Source organism: Palaemon carinicauda, chromosome 37, assembly GCF_036898095.1.
Source record: "Palaemon carinicauda isolate YSFRI2023 chromosome 37, ASM3689809v2, whole genome shotgun sequence".
In the NCBI taxonomy this organism is placed as follows: Eukaryota; Metazoa; Arthropoda; class Malacostraca; order Decapoda; family Palaemonidae; genus Palaemon; species Palaemon carinicauda.
Window position 1 is genome coordinate 21,125,183 of NC_090761.1, and position 20,573 is coordinate 21,145,755.

Genomic DNA, 20,573 nt, shown 5'->3' on the forward strand with positions numbered 1-20,573 from the left:
GAATCACCCGAAGGTCCTAATCAGGCTTTGGAAACAGCCGGAGCATTTTCAAATGCTGATACTAAATGTGTCCTTGCTGCAGTTGCATTCCAATGGCCTGGGCCCCTGAGGATAACAGCAAAGTGGATGAGTGTCATGGCTAGCTTCCTCCACCGCCGTCTATAAAGGGGAAAGACGTAGCATCCAAAACTTGGGCATTCCTCAATGATGATGTGCCTCTTGTCCAACAAGCCTGGAGAATAGGGAAAGAACAGTATCCCTTCTACTCAGGTTCCAGTTGGCCCATTGATTTGATGACTGTTGTGCCTTTGCACCAGACAGAAGCAACTTCTCGTACTTTGACGTCTCGAGTAAAGGCAAAGTAGGCAACTGTACTGGATTAATAGCCGATATAGGAAGTCACTAGTAGGCTGGCCATGATACGTACCTTTCCATGGAAGCAGGCTTCAGAAACAAGAAAACTGTCCTCTTGGTCTCGTCTCTCCGCAGGCAAAATCACCATCAATGCAGAAATTACCTGCTCAACGGAAGCGGAGACAGGCTTGCAGTCTCGGGCATGTAGAATCTTTATTTTGGAAAGCGTGCAGGAAGCAGGATCTTGCTAGACTGAAGTGAATTCTCAGGCCAAGAGATCTAAAATTCATTATCTCCAAGAATCTTTATTTTGTAGAGAGTGCAGGAAGTAGGATCTTGCTTGACTGGAGTGAATTCTCAGGCCAAGAGATCTAAATTCATTGTCTTCAAGGCTCTGTGAGCAAGTTCTGACCACGGCAACTTAAGGAAGATATTTGATCCTCAAGGGGAGCCAAAATCATAAATTTTAAGTAATTTGTATTTTTCCTAACAGTACTTACCTAGAACTACTTTCTTAGGAGTATCTGGGATCGCCTCCCAACCGACCAGAGTTTTGTGTAGTTTACACTACTCCCGTTTTCTATGAGGGGTAACCTCTGGTGGAGTGATACGCGCCCTGAGGCGACCCTGGGTCAGAGAGCATGCTTGCTCAGGTCTCGATCCCCAGTAAGTTCTTGATAGCTTAGGTTTCTATGAGGTCCAGCAAGGCACTGGGGGAAAGATGGGTGGGCCATTACCCAAAAGTAGTTCGAAGTAAGTACTGTTAGGAAAAATACAAATTACTTAAAATTTGTGATTTGTTCCAACACGGAGTACTTACTTCGAACTACTTTCTTAGGAGACTTATACCTTAGGAGGTGGGAGTGTCCTTCAGGACCTAGAGACCGTGACAAGTATATAAGAGGAACCTAGATAGGAGACTAGGTTCTGCTGACCCCAAGGAAAACACGAGAAAATAGGGAAAACTACACAAAAACCCATCTTAGTGTCTAAGTAACTCACCTCTGCAAGAAATCCTAGGAGACATGTCCTTCCAAAGATAGTGTATCCCATGGCAGTTTCAGGGGGATACTGGAGTCATTTTCGGTAAGGGAACAGGGGAAGGAAGAACAAGGGAGTTAAGGAAGGAACCTGTGTCTCTTGGACTTACTACCCGCGGTTATCACTGGAGCTACACCTTTAAACCGTTTGGAGCGCGGAAATGACGGGACCTATCGAGAACCCGTCCAGGGACTTGCTCGAGTATTCCTTCAAGTAGTGAGCTGTGAAAGTCGACTGGTTAGACCCAGTACCTGCCCTCAGGATCTGGCCCACTGCCATATTTTTCTCAAATGCCAATGAAGTACTTAGACCCCTAATGTCGTGGGGTCTGAGCTTTCCTGGAAGGGGGACCCCTGCACTACTGTAGGGCCTGACGATCACCTGCCGTAGCCAGAAGGAGATAGTATTCTTGGAGACTGGCTTCTTCACTAGTCCCGAGGAGACGAACAGACTCTTGATCTCGGGTCGAAGTCTGGCTGTCCTCTCTTAAGTATTTCTGTACTGCCCTGACAGGGCACAGCAGCAAGTCCCTCGAGTTGTCCGACCAAGGGATTGCCGGCACTGAGAACCCTTCAAACTTGGGATCCCAAACGGCTGGATTCTGAGTCTTTGCCACGAAGGATGGTACGAACCTGAAGGTAGCCTCACACCAACTCTTTGAGTGTGACACCTCGTACGACAGTCCGTGAATCTCCCCTACCCGTTTTGCTGATGCCAGAGCTAACAGAAAAACTGTCTTGAGGGTGAGTTCCTTGTCCAAGATGTCCTTTAGGGGTTCGAAGGGAGGTTCTGACAGCATCTTCAGGACTCTGGCCACTTCCCACAGGGGCACCCTAACAGCTTGAGGGGGGCACGATTGTTCGAAGCTCCTGATGAGCATCGAGATATGTCTGGAGGCAACCAGGTCGATGCCTTTCAGGAGGAAGACTTGACCCAGAGCAGCCCGGACTCCTTTGGTGCCTGGGATGGACATGTTTACCTTGTCCCTGAGATAGACTAGGAAGTCTGCTATCTCTGGAATGGAGGCCCTCTATGGTTTGATGCTTCTCAAGACGCACCACTTAGTGAACGTGGCCCACTTTGCCTGGTTTACTACTGCTGATGAACGCCTCAGATACCCTGGCATCCTTGCTGCCGTTCTCGAAGAATATCCCTTCTTCCTCAGGAGACGCTCGATAACCTCCACGCGTGAAGGCGGAGGGACCGAGGGTTCTCGTGGAACCTTTGAAAGTGGGGCTGCCGGAGAAGGTCTGGCCTGTCCGGAAGGGGCCAAGGTGGAAGGCACGCCAGTTCCTTTAGATCCGCGAACCACTCTCTCCGGCCACCAGGGCGCTACCAAAGTAATCAACAGGTTGTCCGCTTGCCTCACCCTGTTGAGGACCTGTCTGCGCATCCCGAAGGGAGGGAAGGCGTAAACGTCGAGGTTGTCCCAAGGGTGCTGGAAGGCCGCTTCTGGATCTGGCACAGGAGAACAAAACACGGGGAGCTGTGCGTTCAGTCTCGTTGCGAAGAGGTCCAACACTGGCGAGCCCCATTTCTGAATGAGGGTCTTGGCCACTTCCGGGTGCAAGGACCACTCGGATCCTACCACTTGACCCATTCTGCTGAGGCCATTGGCCAGGACGTTCCTCTTCCCTGGAATGAACCTTGCTGATATCTTGATCTGATCCTCTTCGGCCCATTCCAGCAGTCCCATCGTGAGGACGCACAACTCCTTCGATTTTAGTCCTTGTTTCTTTATGTAGGCCACCACCGTGGCGTTGTCACACATCAGTGCCACAGTGTTTCCCCGGAGCCGATGGACGAACTCTAGGCACGCTCTTCGCACTGCCATCATCTCTAGTATGTTTATGTGCTGGTTTTTCTCTTCGTTCGTCCAACTTCCTCTTGGTGTCTTGCCGAGGAGATGGGCACCCCACCCCTCCTTGGATGCGTCCGTGAACAGAAGCATCTCTGGAGGGTCGGCTGCGAAGGGCATTCCCTTGAGGGTGTTCGATCTGGCGAGCCACCACTCTAGGACTTCCTTCGTCTCCGGGAACACAGGGACCACCTTGTGGGGGGAGTCTCTCTGGTTCAAGATCTCCTTCAGGTTCCATTGAACTCCCCTGAGTTTGAGTCTCCCCTGGGGGACTAGCTTCTCCAACGACACGAGGTGGCCTATTAGTCTTTGCCAGTCCTTGGCTCTCCTGGGCTGGTCCGACAGGAAGGGCCGGAGGATCTGGTCCAAGTTGTCTAGTCTCTCCGCGGAAGGGAAAGCTCTTGCCAACCGGGAGTCCAGGACCATTCCGAGGTAGGTCATCCTGGTGGAGGGTATCAGTTGAGACTTCTCTAGGTTGATGATATACCCAGGACATTGCAGAACCGCAGGAGCTTCGCGCCTTGCTCCCTCAATACTTCCCTTGAGGCTGAAAGCAACAACCAGTCGTCCACGTACCGAATCAGCCGGATGCCCTGTTCGTGTGCCCAGGCTGAGACTGTTGTGAAGACCCTCGTGAAGAGCTGGGGGGCTGTGGACAGACCGAAGCAGAGGGTCTTGAACTGCAACGCTTGGGTACCCCATTTCACCCTTAGGTACTTCCTGCTGGAGGGGTGAACAGGGATTTGGAAGTATGCGTCCTTGAGGTCTATGGACATCATGAAGTCCTCCTCCCTCAAGGCCGCTAGGACCGACTTCGGGTTGTCCATCTTGAAGTCGGTCTTGCACACGAACTTGTTGAGGACTGAGAGGTGTATGACTGGTCTCCAGGCCCCTGTCACTTTCTCCACCAGGAAGAGTCTGCAGTAGAACCCCGGGCCCGGGTTCTTGATTGGTTCTATCGCCCCTTTCGCCAGCATCACAGAGACCTCCTCTTGTAGGGCCGTCCTTCTCAAGGGGTCCTTGGGTGCCAACCACTCTGCCTGTTGATCTGGCATTAGAGGTGGGGGGTCCGCCAGGAAGGGCAACCTGTACCCTTCTTTCAGGACTCGGTCCACGGATCTGCTCTGTGGTCTCTACATGCTTACCAAGAACGCTTGAGGCATCCCCCACCTGAGGCTTCGGCAGGAGTAGGGGGCCTCTCTCCCTATCTCCTTCTAGAGGCGCGGCCTGAACGACCTCTTCTGACTGCCGCATAAGAAGGCCTGAAAGTTGACTGTGCTGAACACGTTCCTCTACGGGAGGGCTGCGAAGACTGAGAGCAGGCCGTAGTAGGGGCGTCTCTCCTGGGTTGACTAGGTGAGACGCGAGGAGGAAGGGAGGTGTCGGAGGGTGCCCTTCTATGGGTAGGTCTTCTCGCTGGAGGGGGTCTGGAATCTCCCGTATCCTTTAGGTTCCTGACCCTCTCTACCGTCTCTTCCACTGCCTTCAGGGGGGAAACTGAGTCGTCCCACAGGGGTAGGCTCCTCAGAGACCTCGCTTCTCTGTCCGGGAGCCTTCTTACGAGCTTGTTGAGCACCGTGTCCCTTTTACGCAGAACCCAATTGGCGGCCTGCGCGATGGATTGGTATGAGAGGAACTTTAGGGCTTTACCTCCCGAGCTAATCAGCTCCTTCAGTAAGGCCTGGTTCTCCGGGACAGTGAGGTCGTAGGAGGACTGGAAGCCTACCAGCGTGGAGGCCCACCAATCCAGCCACGAGGAAACGTTCACCAGGTCCTTGGCTATCTCCTCCATCATGGCAGCTCCTGAAGGGGAGAAACAGACCGGGGTGGTAGTAGCCCTCTCTTCAGCTGCTCCTTGTCACAGGATAGCGACTGCTGGCTCCACAGTACAGGGACCTGCGCGATGCCCTTCAGGAAGGTAAAACCGGCTCTGGGATTTTAGGCCTTGAAGAAGCTTGGAGGACCTCTGGGTCTTGGAGGCTTCTGCATGGTTGGCCACGATCTTGTTCACGTGAGCCCTACCCAGCCTAACATCCCTAGCCAAAGGCAGGGCTAGCGAGGGTCTCTGCTGCACCGGGGCATCAACCAGCCTGCTGAGGCTCGAGAGCCAGACTTCGTCAGAGGAGGACTCGGGTTCGTCCAGTCTGTGATGCCGCCTAATGAGTCCTATTACCCTCCTGTAGGCTGAAACTTCTGCTGCTGAACCTTCTACGCTGTCGTCCATTTCCTTAGGACGCTTCACTGCCTGTGACGGAGGTCACCGCGCGGGGGGGGAGGAATCATCTTGGAATGGTCCAACTTCGGCGGCTCAGGGCGTAGGACGGGCATCGCCGTCGGGGCGGAGGCCTCCGTCCTGGACTTATCCCTGCTTACGGAGGTCCAGGTAGATGCGGGCTTGCTCGTCGAAGGGAGTTGCTTTTCTCGTTCCTGCCGACTCGACGTTGACTTGGAGGTCGGGACGCAGCTGCCAGACCGAAGGGGCGACTCTCTCCGCTGGGCGGATGGAGTCGGAACCTTCGCGGACTTATGCCTGTCCGCTGGGACCTGAAGAGACAACTCCCTCTGTCGATCGCATCTGCCGCTGGATACGTACCTCACTGGTGAGCGAGCCCTTGAGAGCCAGGAACTGCTGACATCTCGAGAAGTTTGCTACGAGGGATGACGACCCATTCTTCCCTCGGGGAGCCACTTCTCCTATACTTCCTCCTGGGGGATCTAGATCGCCTACCCACGTGGCGGGATCTAGAGCGGGAGCGAGAACGAGAGTGTCTCCTGCGGGACCTCTCACGGCGTCTTCTATGGTCCCTCGGGGCTCCGTCTTCCGAGGAGCCCGACGACTTGCATGTTCTCACCGGCGGGCCCGACTCGTGCAGCGTTGTTGCTGGGTCCACGCGTCCCTCGATGGGAGAAGAGGGCTGTAGGAAGACGGACGGAAACGTAGCTGAAGGCGCTGGAGGGGAGCGTGGGAGTTCCTCGCTGGGGGACCAGGTTTCCAATCCTTCCTACATCCTTGACGGAGACCTGAAGGGCGTCTTCGGCGGCACCCAAGCGAGGGAGTCTGACGGCGGCGAGTCTTCCTTCTCGGCGGAAACCTCGGCTGCGGAAGCACCTGAAAAACACGCCCACGAGGCGTGAGAAGAGGTAGGCACAGTTTTTCCCCATATAGGATCATCTGAGGAGACGGGCCCTGCTTGCACCAGGGTTCCGTCCCCCGAACATACTCCCGTCCCTCCCTCAGGCCCCTCACTTGCCTGGAATGACGCCACAACACCACTATCCCGTAATTCAGACTCCTGGGGAAGGGCCACAGGCCTCTTCCCCTCAACTGACTTACCTCGTCCCCTACTCTGGGTAGGGGAAGGCGGCAGCAAGACTCTGTCTGACGATACGCCAGGCGAAGCAAGAGGAGAAGAGACGCTCAGTTTCTTAAGCGATCTCTTAGACACCTTCTTCTTCTTGGTGCCGTAACGCACCCACTGCACCTCGTTCCAGGACTCGCACTCCGGACACGTGGCTGTAGGGGAACACACACTGCCCCTACACGAAGAACACAAGGAGTGCGGGTCAACTTCAGGTTTTGACAGGAAAGCACACACACGATTTACCGGTTATAGGCCCAGGACAACGACGGAGATGCTCCATTACGCACTAGTATGGCACCACGAAACACAGGAACACAAAGGGAAAGGATAAGGGAGAGCACAAAGGTACCACGTGGGAACCGCATGAGACACAAAGAGGGTCGGGGACACAAAGGGTCGCATTGGGTAAGGAGAGCGTCGTGATGTTATCGCGACGCGACCAGAGAACTTACTGGGGATCGAGGCCTGAGCAAGCATGCTCTCTGACCCGGGGTCGCCTCAGGGCGCGTATCACTCCACCAGAGGTTACCCCTCATAGAAAACGGGAGTAGGGTAAACTACACAAAACTATGGTCGGTTGGGAGGAGATCCCAGATACTCCTAAGAAAGTCGTTCGAGGTAAGTACTCCGTGTTGGAACAAATGTTAATTAATGACAATTTTTCCACCTTTTACAGGAGTCACAGTAACCCCTCTAAGGTCATTTCAGTCACTTGTATACGCAAGAGCATCGACAAATGAACACTTAGTCTTGAGATTCTACGTCACCACTGTCACTGGACCAAAGTAGGGTGTCTTTGGGGTGTTGGTAAACAGGTTTCAATTAGCCCCTCGGGAGACAATATTCATTTTTCATGGTATGGACCATCCAGAGTGAGAACAGGATTGGGTGTGTATCCTGCAGAGGTTAAAAGGGGGTCCAATTGATGATTGACCCCCTTTTCAAAAGCAGAACTGCCTTTGACCCTAAAAAAGTGCAGTATACTTAAGCCTCAGCAAAGCGAGCATAGTATTGGTTGGACACTGGTCACTTTGAGCTGAAAAAACTTCCTGCCAATTGCACGAATGTGATGGGGCCTCTTGGTGTTCAAGTTAGGTACGAGCAGTCCAGGGTGATCACTTGTTCCTGTTCCTAGTTGCACGAGCACATGGAACTTTCCGGTATGCATACAGACTACGCAGGGAAAGATAGGCGACATGCAATTTCCTTTACACACCCATAAGTATCACCATTTGGTCCTGGCTCCAGGATAAAAATGAGAACGATCATAAGCAAGGAGACAAATCGCCGGTTTCTCTCACTCCACCACGATGAGCCAATTTCTCTCCCTTTGGAGAGAGAGAGAGAGAGAGAGAGAGAGAGAGAGAGAGAGAGTGTGTGTGTGTGTGTGTGTGTGTGTGTTGATCTCTTCCATGTAAGCAGGGAGAGATCGATTGGTTTTCTTGGACTACTCAGTTATTTATTTCTGCTTATAAGTAGCAGTATCTGAAGAATTTAACCATGACGAGGCAGTGGAGGAGGAACTAAAAGAGGAGGAGAAGCACACCCTCTTTTTGCTAGCCTTCTTTGGGACTGAGGTCTTGGAAACTAACAATGACAATCCCACAGAAGAAGAAACCACAGGGGGCTCTTCAAATGCTGCAGCAACAATACCAGGAGGTGTCAGACCCTTCAGCACCTCCAAGGGGGAAACAGGAGTCAGGAAGATTTTTCCTATTTACGGAGTACCAGCGATGCGCGAAGAAGACTAAAATTTTATATGTTTAGATTGTTGTCATCATACGTCCACACACAGCGAGGGGATGACTAAGAACTGCCATGCTTCCACTAAGGCACAAGGATGATGAGATTAATGGCAGGTTTGTATATAAACCTATCACACATGTTACTTATCCAGAAGATCCTGTAAATTTTATTTAATCTATCCAGGCTTACACAAATTCAACAGCCAGTTTGAACACATCCATTTATCTTGAATGAGAAAGTAAGATCTTAAAACAGTTAAAATTTGAGACAGCAAGAGTAATGCTTATAGCTACATTCAAAAGTGAGTGTAACTGTCTAGCAGGTGGGTGGGGTTTCCCCGTCACATGCCAACAGTCATAACTACAGTACCTCCTTAAATTTTTAACGCCCGTTCCCGTTTCACTGGAGTTGTGCTCCTCTTAAAAGACAATGGATTATATTCAAGTAGGAACAAAAAAATTTATGAAATTGCAATTTTGTGTGATTGGAGTGTATAAAAAGATCAGGAATGCTATAATGAAATTTCTCAAGTTACTCGTCCAATCTGGAAAAATCCAGCAGAGCACTAAAATTTTCTGTAAAGCTTGCCTCTTATGCTACCATGTATTATAAATGAACTCTCACAAAAATTAAATTATATACGCAAACACTTACTTGTGACTTTGTAAGTGCAGATTCAAGCTGACCTAATAAATGTAAAGTTGCAATAGCACAATAACTACTACCACCATGAGCTTCCAAGTAAATTCCTTGTCCAAGAGCACCTTCATAACTCTGAAAAAAGTAGAAAGTAGACCAGAATTGAAAAATAAATGTCTTATTTATTTTGTTTAATGCATGAATGCAGTTTGAATGTACTCTTTTATTAAAATAATTCAATGTGAACATTTTTGAAACTCGATTCAGTATCAAGACATCAAGACATCCTGGCATTATAATAAGATAAGGAGGCCATTTGAGTAGATTCGACCTTTACAAAATTGTACTTGCATCATGATGTAATGGTGAATAATTTCATAATTAATTGATAGTGTTATGGAATCACTATTAAAGTACCGTATCCCAATATTCAATATATCACACAGTGTATTGTTACCTGGCATGTATTACATAGCTTCTCGAAATGCGAGACTATCTTCAAGCTTGTTAGCTAAAACAACTGCGACAAATAATATTAGCAGGGTAATAATGCTTTAAATAAATATATGTCCAGAGAAGAAGGGAGAGAATGGCTATCGACTAAAATAATTACTTTTGATTCAAAAAGAGAGAGAGAGAGAGAGAGAGAGAGAGAGAGAGAGAGAGAGAGAGAGAGAGAGAATATCAGCCCGCAAAATAGGAATGAAATTTACCAAACAGCACAAGTTGACACCAGCAAAGTTAATTACATTGGACGAAGAAATTGATTTAGGGCATCAAATTACAGAATCAAATTTCCTAAAGCACAATAATCTCTGTTAAAGTAGCAACCAAAATTTTCTCAAGTTACCATGGCATCATTATTCTCAACTTTAATAGTTTTGGATTTTGATTCCAAGACCTTGCTTCCTATTTACGTAATATCTTAATCTGTCAGTAGTCTACAGGTCTATTTTTATCCACCCAGGCAGAAGATACATTTCTAACAACCTTGACAATCCCTGATCTTCTGTCCAATGTGTCTTCAGGGTAACAAAATACTCTAATTCTACTATGACCTGCCTTATCTACCACAAGAAAGTTCCCAACTTCTGTCTTCTTTTGCTCTTTTACCGAGTTTGGGGGTCACAATTTATTACTTCTTGTACATTTTGTAGTTAAAGTTTCTACTGTGATGTCACAATTTATATTTGGCAAACTACCCCTTTTCTTGTTTTCCAGTCACCTTAACGTTTGTTTTGCTTATGCCAATTTTCAGTCAGAATCATACAATTTATGATAACCCATGTATATTTCAAAATGTTCAGTACCTTTTAAATATCTTTCATTTAACTATGCTAAACTTGAGTTTTCATTCATCTCTAAATACATCCTCAAAATAAAATATTGAATGGATTGCACAATCAACACATGAATAAAATAATTTTCTTATTCGAAAGAAACTATTTTCTTATAAATGAATGTGCTGTTGAAAATACTGTAACATAAATATTGCATGTGCCTTACTGTTTTACATTTTGGCTTGGATGTCTTCTATCTAACATTAGTTTTATGATACTTTTCTTACATAGACTTACTTCAGTTCCACTAAATCAATACCCCATGACCTACCTATTTCAAGATTAGTGATCATAAAATATGTAAAAGTAAAACATTTTTCAACTAACTATAAATAACAACAATCAATCCTATCATTTCTCTTAACCCTTTTACCCCCAAAGGACGTACTGGTAAGTTTCACAAAAGCCATCCCTTTACCCCCATGGACGTACCGGTGCGTCCTTGCAAAAAAATGCTATAAAAAATATTTTTTTCATATTTTTGATAATTTTTTGAGAAAATTCAGGCATTTTCCAAGAGAATGAGACCAACCTGACCTCTCTATGACAAAAATTAAGGCTGTTAGAGCAATTTATAAAAAAAAATATACTGCAAAATGTGCAGGGAAAAAAATAACCCCCTGGGAGTTAAGGGTTGGAAATTTCCAAATAGCCTGGGGGTAAGAGGGTTAATCACCACAAAACTCATACGAAAAGAGAAAAAAAATAATTACCATGCTATTAATGATATATTTTGTTGCAGAGTCCAAATTAATGGCAGAAAAATCTTGAAGAATATAACATATAGCAGCTGCACAATACATAAACCTCATGTCGTTTTCACTGCCTCCAAGAGTTGAGAAAAAACTGGAAAATAAAACACACGAGGCTTTAAAAATAATCAATGGTATTAAGCAGTATTCTGAGATAAAGGTTTACCAGAGCTCTGAGTCAAATTCATAGCCAACATCTCTAGACAGGTAATCAATATAAAAATGATATTTTGATTATAAAATAAATTTTTGAATATACTTACCCGGTGAATATATAATAGCTGACGTCTCCGACGGCTCGACAGATTACAAAAACTCGCGAGCGATTGCCATGAAGGTTGCGGGTGTGCCCACCAGCGCCGACTATCGGCCAGATACCGCATATACTTGTAAACAGCTCCAGTTCTTCTCAGTCCCCTAGGTCTCTATCGGGGAGGAAGGGAGGGCCTTTAATTTATATATTCACCGGGTAAGTATATTCAAAAATTTATTTTATAATCAAAATATCATTTTTAAATATTAAACTTAGCCGGTGAATATATAATAGCTGATTCACACCCATGGTGGTGGGTAGAGACCAGTATTAATACAATAAAGGCGTATATGCTTAGAGTTTTTGACAGTTATATCATAACAAAACCCAAATAAATATAGGTACCTGGTAAGGAAGCTGACTCTGACGATTACTCTGCCTTATTAGTCCGCTTTCCTCACGAAGCCCAGCCATCCTCTCAGGATGCTGAAAGACTCCCAGGAGCTGTTGTATCCAGGGCGACCACCCATACAACAGGACCTCATCAAAACCCTTAATCTGGGCGCTCTCAAGAAACGACATTTGACCACCCGCCAAATCAAAAAAGGATGCGAAAGGCTTCTCAGCCTTCCGTACAACCCAAAACAAGATTAAAAACATTTCAAGAGAAGATTAAAAGGATATTGGAATTAAGGGAATGTAGTGGTAGAACCCTCACCCACTACTGCACTCGCTGCAACGAATGGACCCAGTGTGTAGCAGTCCTCATAAAGAGTCTGGACGTCTTTTAAGTAAAATGAAGCGAACACCGACTTGCTCCTCCAAAAGGTCGCGTCCATAATACTTCGCAGAGATCTGTTTTGCTTAAAGGCCACGGAAGTTGCTATCGCTCTTACTTCGTGCGTCTTGACCTTAAGCAAGCAACGATCTTTTTCACTTAAGTGAGAATGACCCTCTCGGATTAAAAATCTAATAAAATACGATAAAGCATTTTTAGACATAGGCAATGAGGGCTTCTTAACTGAGCACCATAAGGCCTCAGATCCACCTCGTAAGGATCTGGTACGAGCTAAATAAAACTTAAGAGCTCTAACTGGGTACAGTACTCTTTCAAGCTCGTTGCCTACGATCTCTGATAGGCAAGGTATATCAAAAGACTTAGGCCAAGGACGAGAAGGCAGTTCATTTTTGGCCAAGAAACCAAGCTGAAGCGAATGTGGCTTTATCTGTAAAAAAGCCGATGTTTTTACTAAAGGCAAGGATCTCACTGACCCTTTTAGCCGAAGCCAAGCACACTAAGAAAAGCGTCTTGAGGGTGAGATCCTTCAGGGAGGCTGAATGTAATGGCTCAAACCTGTCGGACATTAGGAACCTTAGGACCACGTCTAAGTTCCATCCAGGAGTTGCCATACGACGCTCCTTAGAGGTCTCGAAGGACTTAAGGAGATCTTGGAGATCTTTATTATTGGACAGATCTAAGCCTCTATGTCTGAACACAGAAGCCAACATGCTCCTGTAGCCCTTAATAGTGGGAGCAGAGAGGGAGCGAACATTTCTCAGATGCAGGAAAAAGTCTGCAATTTGGGCTACAGAGGTACTGGAAGAGGAAATGGATGATGACTTGCACCAGTCTCTAAAGACTTCCCACTTCGACTGGTAGACCTTGATGGTAGATGCTCTCCTAGCTCTCGCAATCGCTCTGGCTGCCTCCTTCGAAAATCCTCGAGCTCTTGAGAGTCTTTCGATAGTCTGAAGGCAGTCAGACGAAGCGCGGGGAGGCTTTGATGAAGACTCCTTACGTGGGGCTGCCGTAGGAGATCCATCCTTAAAGGTAGACTCCTTGGAACGTCTACCAGCCATTGAAGTACCTCTGTGAACCACTCTCTCGCGGGCCAGAGTGGAGCAACCAATGTCAACCTGGTCCCTTCGTGAGAGGTGAACTTCTGCAGCACCTTGTTTAGGATCTTGAAAGGTGGAAAGGCATAAACGTCCAGGTGAGACCAGTCCAGCAGGAAAGCGTCTATGTGGGCTGCCTCTGGATCTGGAACTGGAAAGCAGTAAGTCGAGAGCCTCTTTGTCAGAAAAGTCGCAAAAAGATCTATGGTGGGTTGACCCCATGTCATCCATAGCTTCTCGCACACAGTCTTATGTAACGTCCACTCCATGGAGATGACTTGTCCTCTTCTGCTGAGGCCGTCCGCCAAGACATTCATTTTCCTTGCACAAATCTCGCCAAAGGAGAGATGTTACTTGCCTTTAATGGAGTTCCTTCTGATCCGTGGATCAAAGACCCGAGCATTCCAGACTGTCCAGTGGAGCTCCCTAACCCAAATCCGATGCATCTGAAAACAACACATGGTTTGGGTTCTTGATCGCAAGAGAAAGACCTTCTCGAAGTCTGATGTTGCTGTCCCACCAAGTCAGACATTTCTAGACTGAGTTGGAGATTGGGAAAGAGATACTCTCTAAGCCCTTCTCCTTGTTCCAATGGTTTAGGTGAAATTGGAGAGGGCATAGGTTGAGTCTCCCCAGAGAGATAAACTACTCCAGCGATGAAAGAGTTCCCACGTGGCTAGTTCAAACTCTTACAGAACAACTGTTTTTCTCTTGCAAGTGAAGGACTTTTAACAGAGCTTGTTCCATTCTTGCGGGAGACGAAAAGGCCCGAAAAATCAGACACTGTATCTCCATTCCCAAATAAAGAATAGTCTGGGATGGGGTACTGTAAGTTACGACTTCTCTACATTCACTATGAGACCTAGTTCCTTGGTTAGGTCTAATGTCCATTAGAGGCTCTCCAGACAGCGATATAATGACGACGCCCTGATTAGCCAGTCGTCAAAATAAAGGGAGGCTCTGAATCCTCAAAAAATGTAGAAAGCTTGCTACATTTTGCAAGGGCCTTGTAAAAACAAGAGGAGCAGGAATGAGGTCGAAGTACAGTGCTCGACATTGGTACATTACTTTCCCGTCCACAAACCTCAGATGTTGTTGAAAGTTTGGATGAATCGGGATGTGGAAGTATGCATCCTGAAGGTCGAGAGAGGCCATCCAGTCGCCTTCCCTTACTGCTGCCAAGACAGATTTGGTAGTCTTCATCGTGAAGTTTGTCTTGACAATGAACACATTGAGCGCACTTACATCTTAAGTACTCCTGCAGTGAACGTGGCTGCCAGATCATTGGAGCCATCCCTGATAGCCTTGTTCCTGCAGAGAACGTGGCTGTCAGATCATTGGAGCCATCCCTGATAGCCTTGTTCATGCATGACATAATTGTACAGCAAAACTTCAAACGCTCGAAAAACTCCTAACAGGAGATGATCTAGCTCTGAAGCCGACCATAAAATCTTGGAGCGTCTCATGGCCAGGCGACGGGGAGAGTCTATGAGGCTTGAGAAGTCTCCCTGGGTAGAGGCAGGAACTCCCAAGCCGAGAACTTCTCCCGTGTCATACCAGACGCTCGCTCTATAAGCCAGTTTAAAAGGAGGGAAAGCAAAGGCTGTCTCCCCAAACTCCTCCTGGTGATCAACCAGTCGCCTAGCAAACGTAAAGCTCTCTTAGAAGAGCGAGAGAGCACTAGCTTAGAAAACAACGGCTTCGAAGTAGCTAGGCCTAGTGTAAACTCTGACGAAGGCGAACGAGGAGCAGCAGTTACAAAATGGTCCGGACAAAGATCCTTAAAAATCAGCATGATTTTTTTAAAGTCCATAGAGGGCTGAGCAGCTTTAGGCTCCTCTCCGTCTGACAAAGTCCCCAAAGGAATATCAGTAGGAGGGGGATCAGCAACTTCCTCATCTGAAGGAACCTCGTCCGACAATTGCCGAGACTCATGAAAAGGAGAGACCTGCCGCGGTGGCAATGCTTGACAGGCAAATTCCACACGCAAAGGAGCAGCAGTAGCAGTCAAGGAAGCGACGTCATGTCGCTGCTGAAAGGACTGACCAGCAACAACAACAGGAGTTGATGGACGCTCGACGTCAAGTCGAGACTGCCTAGACTGAGCAGTCAAAACAACCCTTGACTGCGGTGCTTGACGCTCAACGTCAAAACAAGGTAACTGAGCTGGTTGGCGAACGTCCTGAACGTCAACACGAGACTGCGGCAGCGGCTGAACGTCAACACGAGGCTGCAGCAGCGGCTGAAAGTCAACACGGGACTGCAGCGAGTGAGGATCCAAGTCACGTGACTGACGTGACAAACTACCGACATCACGTTTCATAACGTCAAAAGGACGAGTAAAAGCTCGTTTGGGCGGCTGACGGCCAGAGTCTCGATCAGTGTAACGGCGAGGATCATCGTGAACCTGCTCAACGGTATACTCCTCCATAAGGGAGGCAAGCTTAGTCTGCATATCCTGCTGGACAACCCATTTAGGATCAACGGGAGTCGGGACGGGCCGAGATGATGGTAACGTCTGTGTCGGCAAAACATTGCCTTTACTGAGACTCTCGGAGCCCGTGTTACGCTTACGTTTAATCGGCGAAACAGTCTTCCGACGACTGCAAAGGGTCAGAGCTGTCCCAATGGCCACAGCCAGGACGCTGGACCTGTCCTGAAGGGACTGACTTTCGCTTCAAGGGTCTAGAAACCTTGCGCCAAGGTTTCTTTTGCGAAAAGTCTTCGGATGACGAGGAGAACACAGTCTCACCCGTCTTATGGTAAGGGCGATCTTGACGAGAAACGTCCGATACCAAAGAGGGAACGTCTGTACGTTGGTTAAAGCCTCTCGTCCCCTCAAGTCCTACGACATTACTTCTCCCTGGTGCAGGGGAGCCTGAAAGAGGTCTCGGACTAGGGGAGCGACAAGCACGAACAGACGAACCCTCGGTCGCAACACTAAATACACTTTGCGCACTTATCACTTTATCACTACGATTTTCTGTTTTTTGCACTTACTTCACTGATATCGTATTTTTCAATAATTTCACATTAGGCATGAATAAAAACTGATTTCTACCTGAAGCACGCAATTCTCCCTTACATCAAAAGGTTATAATTGCGAAATGAGTCGTATAATGTAAGCACATTAGTACAAAATGAAACACACATGCAAAAATCAGTAAACAAATATATAGAATAAAACGGAAATATATAAAGTTAAAAAGGATCAGTAACTGGGGAGAAGACTAAACACTAGTTCACTAAAGACTACGTTTTCAATCTCTCACCGTACAGTGCCTTGGGACGAGAATAAAAACTAAAAACGTTTTATCCTCTCTCCCCGTACAGAGACTTGGGACGAGAGTAAAAAACTGAATCGAGAACAACGTTACTCGCTCCCAAACTCCTTGTACAGAGACTTGGGACGAGAATAAAGATCGGATTGTTCTCTCTTTCTCTCTCTCTCTCTCTCTCTCTCTTGTCACACACAAGAGAATTGCCCACTCACCCTTCGTCAATAAACAGGTTATTTGACCAAAGGAAAAAACTGAAAGGACTAAGAAATTGAAAATTAACAAGTTCCTTTAAATTAGTATCTAAAACACTTCAGTTTGAAAGAAGAATGAACAAAACGTCAAAATCGATTTACTCTTTCTGCAAAGTGAAACCGTGATTCTCTCTTTCTCTATCGTAACGATAGAGCGCAAACTGCGTAGCAGAAATAAACCAAACGTTAGTTCATCTTTGAAAAAAACAGCACGAAGACTATTCAAAGAATATATTTCTTAAAATATTTTCTAAAAAAATATTCATTTCATAACTCTTACAGAGCAATTGATTTAAACTTAACAAAAATAAAAGTTGAATGGGCTCAACGTTGTTTAACTTCGTTTTCCAAGTTAGGACCGCCTACAAGGAATAGGTAACGGCCGCATATAAACAAAACATAAAATTTATCTTGATGTTTAGTATAAATGGAAAGCTAAACGAAGAGGCCTAATAAAGGCGGGTGAGATATAAAATATATAGAGGAAAATCTATAAATATCAACAATAATTTATAACGTGATAAAATAAATACTAAAAGCCTTAAACACACTTCCGTACACTGAGGGAAGGGTCGGCCATCTTTACTCTATGGAAAAACCAGAGATAAAAAAGCAAGGGCAAAACACTTTTCCTCTCCTTTCAAAAGCATTTCTTTTGAAGATAGTATTGAATAATCCAACACGGCGAAAGCAATAAAACCAAAACCAAGTACTTCACCAATTCGGTAGAAAACTAGAGGTCATAAAGCGAGTGGAATCAACTTGTCGATGGAACCGACAGAGAAGAACTGGAGCTGTTTACAAGTATATGCGGTATCTGGCCGATAGTCGGCGCTGGTGGTCACACCCGCAACCTTCATGGCGATCGCTCGCGAGTTTTTGGAATCTGTCGAGCCGTCGGAGACGTCAGCTATTATATATTCACCGGCTAAGTTTAATATTTAAAATTATACACTTAAATGGAAATATCCCCTTCATATGCTCAATCAAATTGAATTATCAAAATATAAAATTTTCCTGAAAGTATTGCTGTAAGTAAAGAATACATAAAACTTCCAGCTACCTGCCATCAAGTTAAAACAATAGGTGACTCATCTGGTTAAAACATAAAACTAAAAAAAACCCACCTGAACCACTCATTAGTGGTTTCAAAGCTAAATTTTATTTCTTTATACAATATTCAAATTCCATTTCATCTTAATCTTTATTAACCTATAAAGTAAATTTCACTAACATAATATATCCTATGCAGAAGGTATGTGAAAAATTTAACACGAGGGAACATTAGACCAAAAAGTCAATATTGTAATTAACTATATTCACTGCTTAAAGAGTACAAGAAATACATATCTAGAACCATTAACCACTGATTTACAGTGAATAAATATAGAGCCATTAAAGTTTTTAAAAAAGAAAAAGCTGTATTTTTCCTACCTATACAAACCTGAGAAGTATACAATAGGGAATGCCTTGCTGTTAAAATCATTATGACAGGTGGTGAGTGCGGGCAAGTAACCCCGCCTTCTCTCCTGTCAAAGACTCTTAACTTTTGACCTTTTGGCTCGGGCTGAGAAGGGTGGTTGAAGTGGAAGTTCAACTTCCAAACATCATCACCTGTCTGGTCTGTCTGTAGATTCTTCGGAGTCACAGAATCAATATCCTGAATTCATGAGCTCATAGTTCGAGCTCGTTACTTGACCCCCTCAAAGGTCAAAGCATATGCTGTTAATTGTCTTAAAACCAGAGACAGACTGTTTTTGACACACTTTCTTGGTTCTGCCAGAGCTAAGTAATAGTCACGGATATTAACACCTAATACAGTATGCCAAGTGTTTTTTAGATAGCACCGTAGAGCCCTCACAGGACAAAAGCACCTCCTCTTGATTGACACCCTACACTTCATGTATCAAGGGGATGGGGAAAGTTTCGAACTAGGATCATGTGATAATGGCTTCTGAGTTTAGTCATGAAATCCGGCACAAAACTAAGAGCTCTTCATCGAGCCTCTAGAATAAATAAGAATATCTGTGCTACTCGCAAACTCTACTTGCCAAAGCTACTTTTTGCTAAAGCACTGTTTTGAGAGAGCTGCTTGATGACCTTATCATGTAATACAAAGCATATACAAGAGACTTGAGAACATGGGTCATGTTCCAGTCCAGGAAGCCCAAGGCCCCAAAGTGGGCAACCCTGCTCGAAGATCTTCAGAGGCATAGACAACTCCCATGATGAGAGTTTTATACTCTTCATTCAGAAGTCAAGGCTCAAGGCTGAGCAGTCGCCTTTCACTGTTGTGGTTGAGAGGGGCTTCTTGCCAAAAATTGATGAGTAAGTCTGAGATGTGTTCTGAAGATACTAAAAGATTTAGATATCTCTTGGCTTGTGGCCATATGGGAGTAATCAGGTTCATCTGATACCTGGCGTGATGAGTACACTTGGTTGATCAGGTGGCATATCAAACTGAACAGAGGAAAAGTATAGGCTTCCCAGATGTTTCTTGGCCTACAACTCTATAGCCTAATGTCCCTCTGCTTGTCGACTTGCAAAGAGGTAGGGAAACTGTGCCTCTTTGCTTGTTGACGTAAGCTGCCATGGCAGTATTGTTGCTCACCAACACTACCGAGTACTTCCTCAAACATTCTTGGAATGCTCGTAGCTTGTAAATATTGACACCGATGCATTTCTTCTGCTGAACACACACCTGACGCAACCAGATTGCGCAGGGGAAAGTCCAACCTCTCCTTCTATACATCTGAGAAAAGATTAGCCTGAACCTCCTGTCCTAATGGAATAGGATAGAACGGGGAATCTATAGAGGCTGACTAGTGATCTTTCAACATAAATGAAGGGATCTCTGGTGAAGATTCCTGTTATGTTTCTGAGAAATAAGCTCCTCCAACAAGGAAGCTGAGAAGATTTGCCAAAGTCGAACTGGAAGTACTGTTCAGAAAGAACAGTCATGCTAACTCTCCGAACTTGCTAATTTGATAATCTGATGGTAAGGCGCTCGCTGGAGTCGTGCCTATCCGCATGCCCAGATGCATCAACCTCTACTTGGGTGTGAGATTTGACTTCTCCCAATTTATCACGATCCCCAAATTGCAACAAAAGGTGAGAAGGATATCTTGATCCAGTAACAACTACCTTTCTGAGAAGGTCAGGATGAACCGATCGTATCTTGTATGAGTGAGACCCAAGCTGCCATCAGTGTGAACACCTGGAAAGTAGTGTAGAGTCTGAACACAAAGTGTTAAAGCTGGTACACTACTTCTTTGAGGAGAAAACAGAGGTACTTTTGAGGGTAGTGAAACCAACTAACTCTAAATCTGGGTGAAGTGTAACATGAAAATGGGCAAAACATGCAATGCAACTAGTAGGTATCATACCCTTAACACTAAATGCTCCTACAAAAGCAGGTGTAACGCTAAAGGGTGGCTGAGCACTAGACATGGTCATTATGCCCATGTTTGATGTAAAAAAAACTAGGAAAATCATGGATATGAGGAGCCCTAAACATCCTGTCTGCTTCACAGAAAAATAGAAACCTCAATACTTTACTAATACTCTTTAAAAGTAAATAATTTTCCCATTGGCACTAATGGCCAAATATAAAATTCTCTATTAAGAACTTCACACTAGCTTAACATTCGAAGGAAACTGTTGGGAGATTTGAGAACTCGATCAACTACTTTGTTCTTTTCAAGTTTCTTTGAAAAAGGAGTTCCAAACTCTTCCTCTGAGGATTGATTAATTGATTGATTGATTTGAAGTTTTCTGGCATCCTGAAATCTAAAGTCAGT

General features: G+C 45.8%; 1 protein-coding gene across 1 annotated transcript in view; it reads right to left on the reverse strand.

The window, feature by feature from the left end:
• Window positions 1-20,573, reverse strand: part of LOC137629484 (geranylgeranyl transferase type-1 subunit beta-like) — a 58,633-nt gene that overhangs the window by 19,520 nt on the left and 18,540 nt on the right. The window contains exons 4-5 of the mRNA XM_068360818.1: window positions 11,054-11,186; window positions 9,016-9,135 (exon numbers count right to left, since the gene is read on the reverse strand). Coding sequence (XP_068216919.1) covers window positions 9,016-9,135; window positions 11,054-11,186 — 253 coding nt within the window. The remainder of the gene's footprint in view (window positions 1-9,015; window positions 9,136-11,053; window positions 11,187-20,573) is intronic.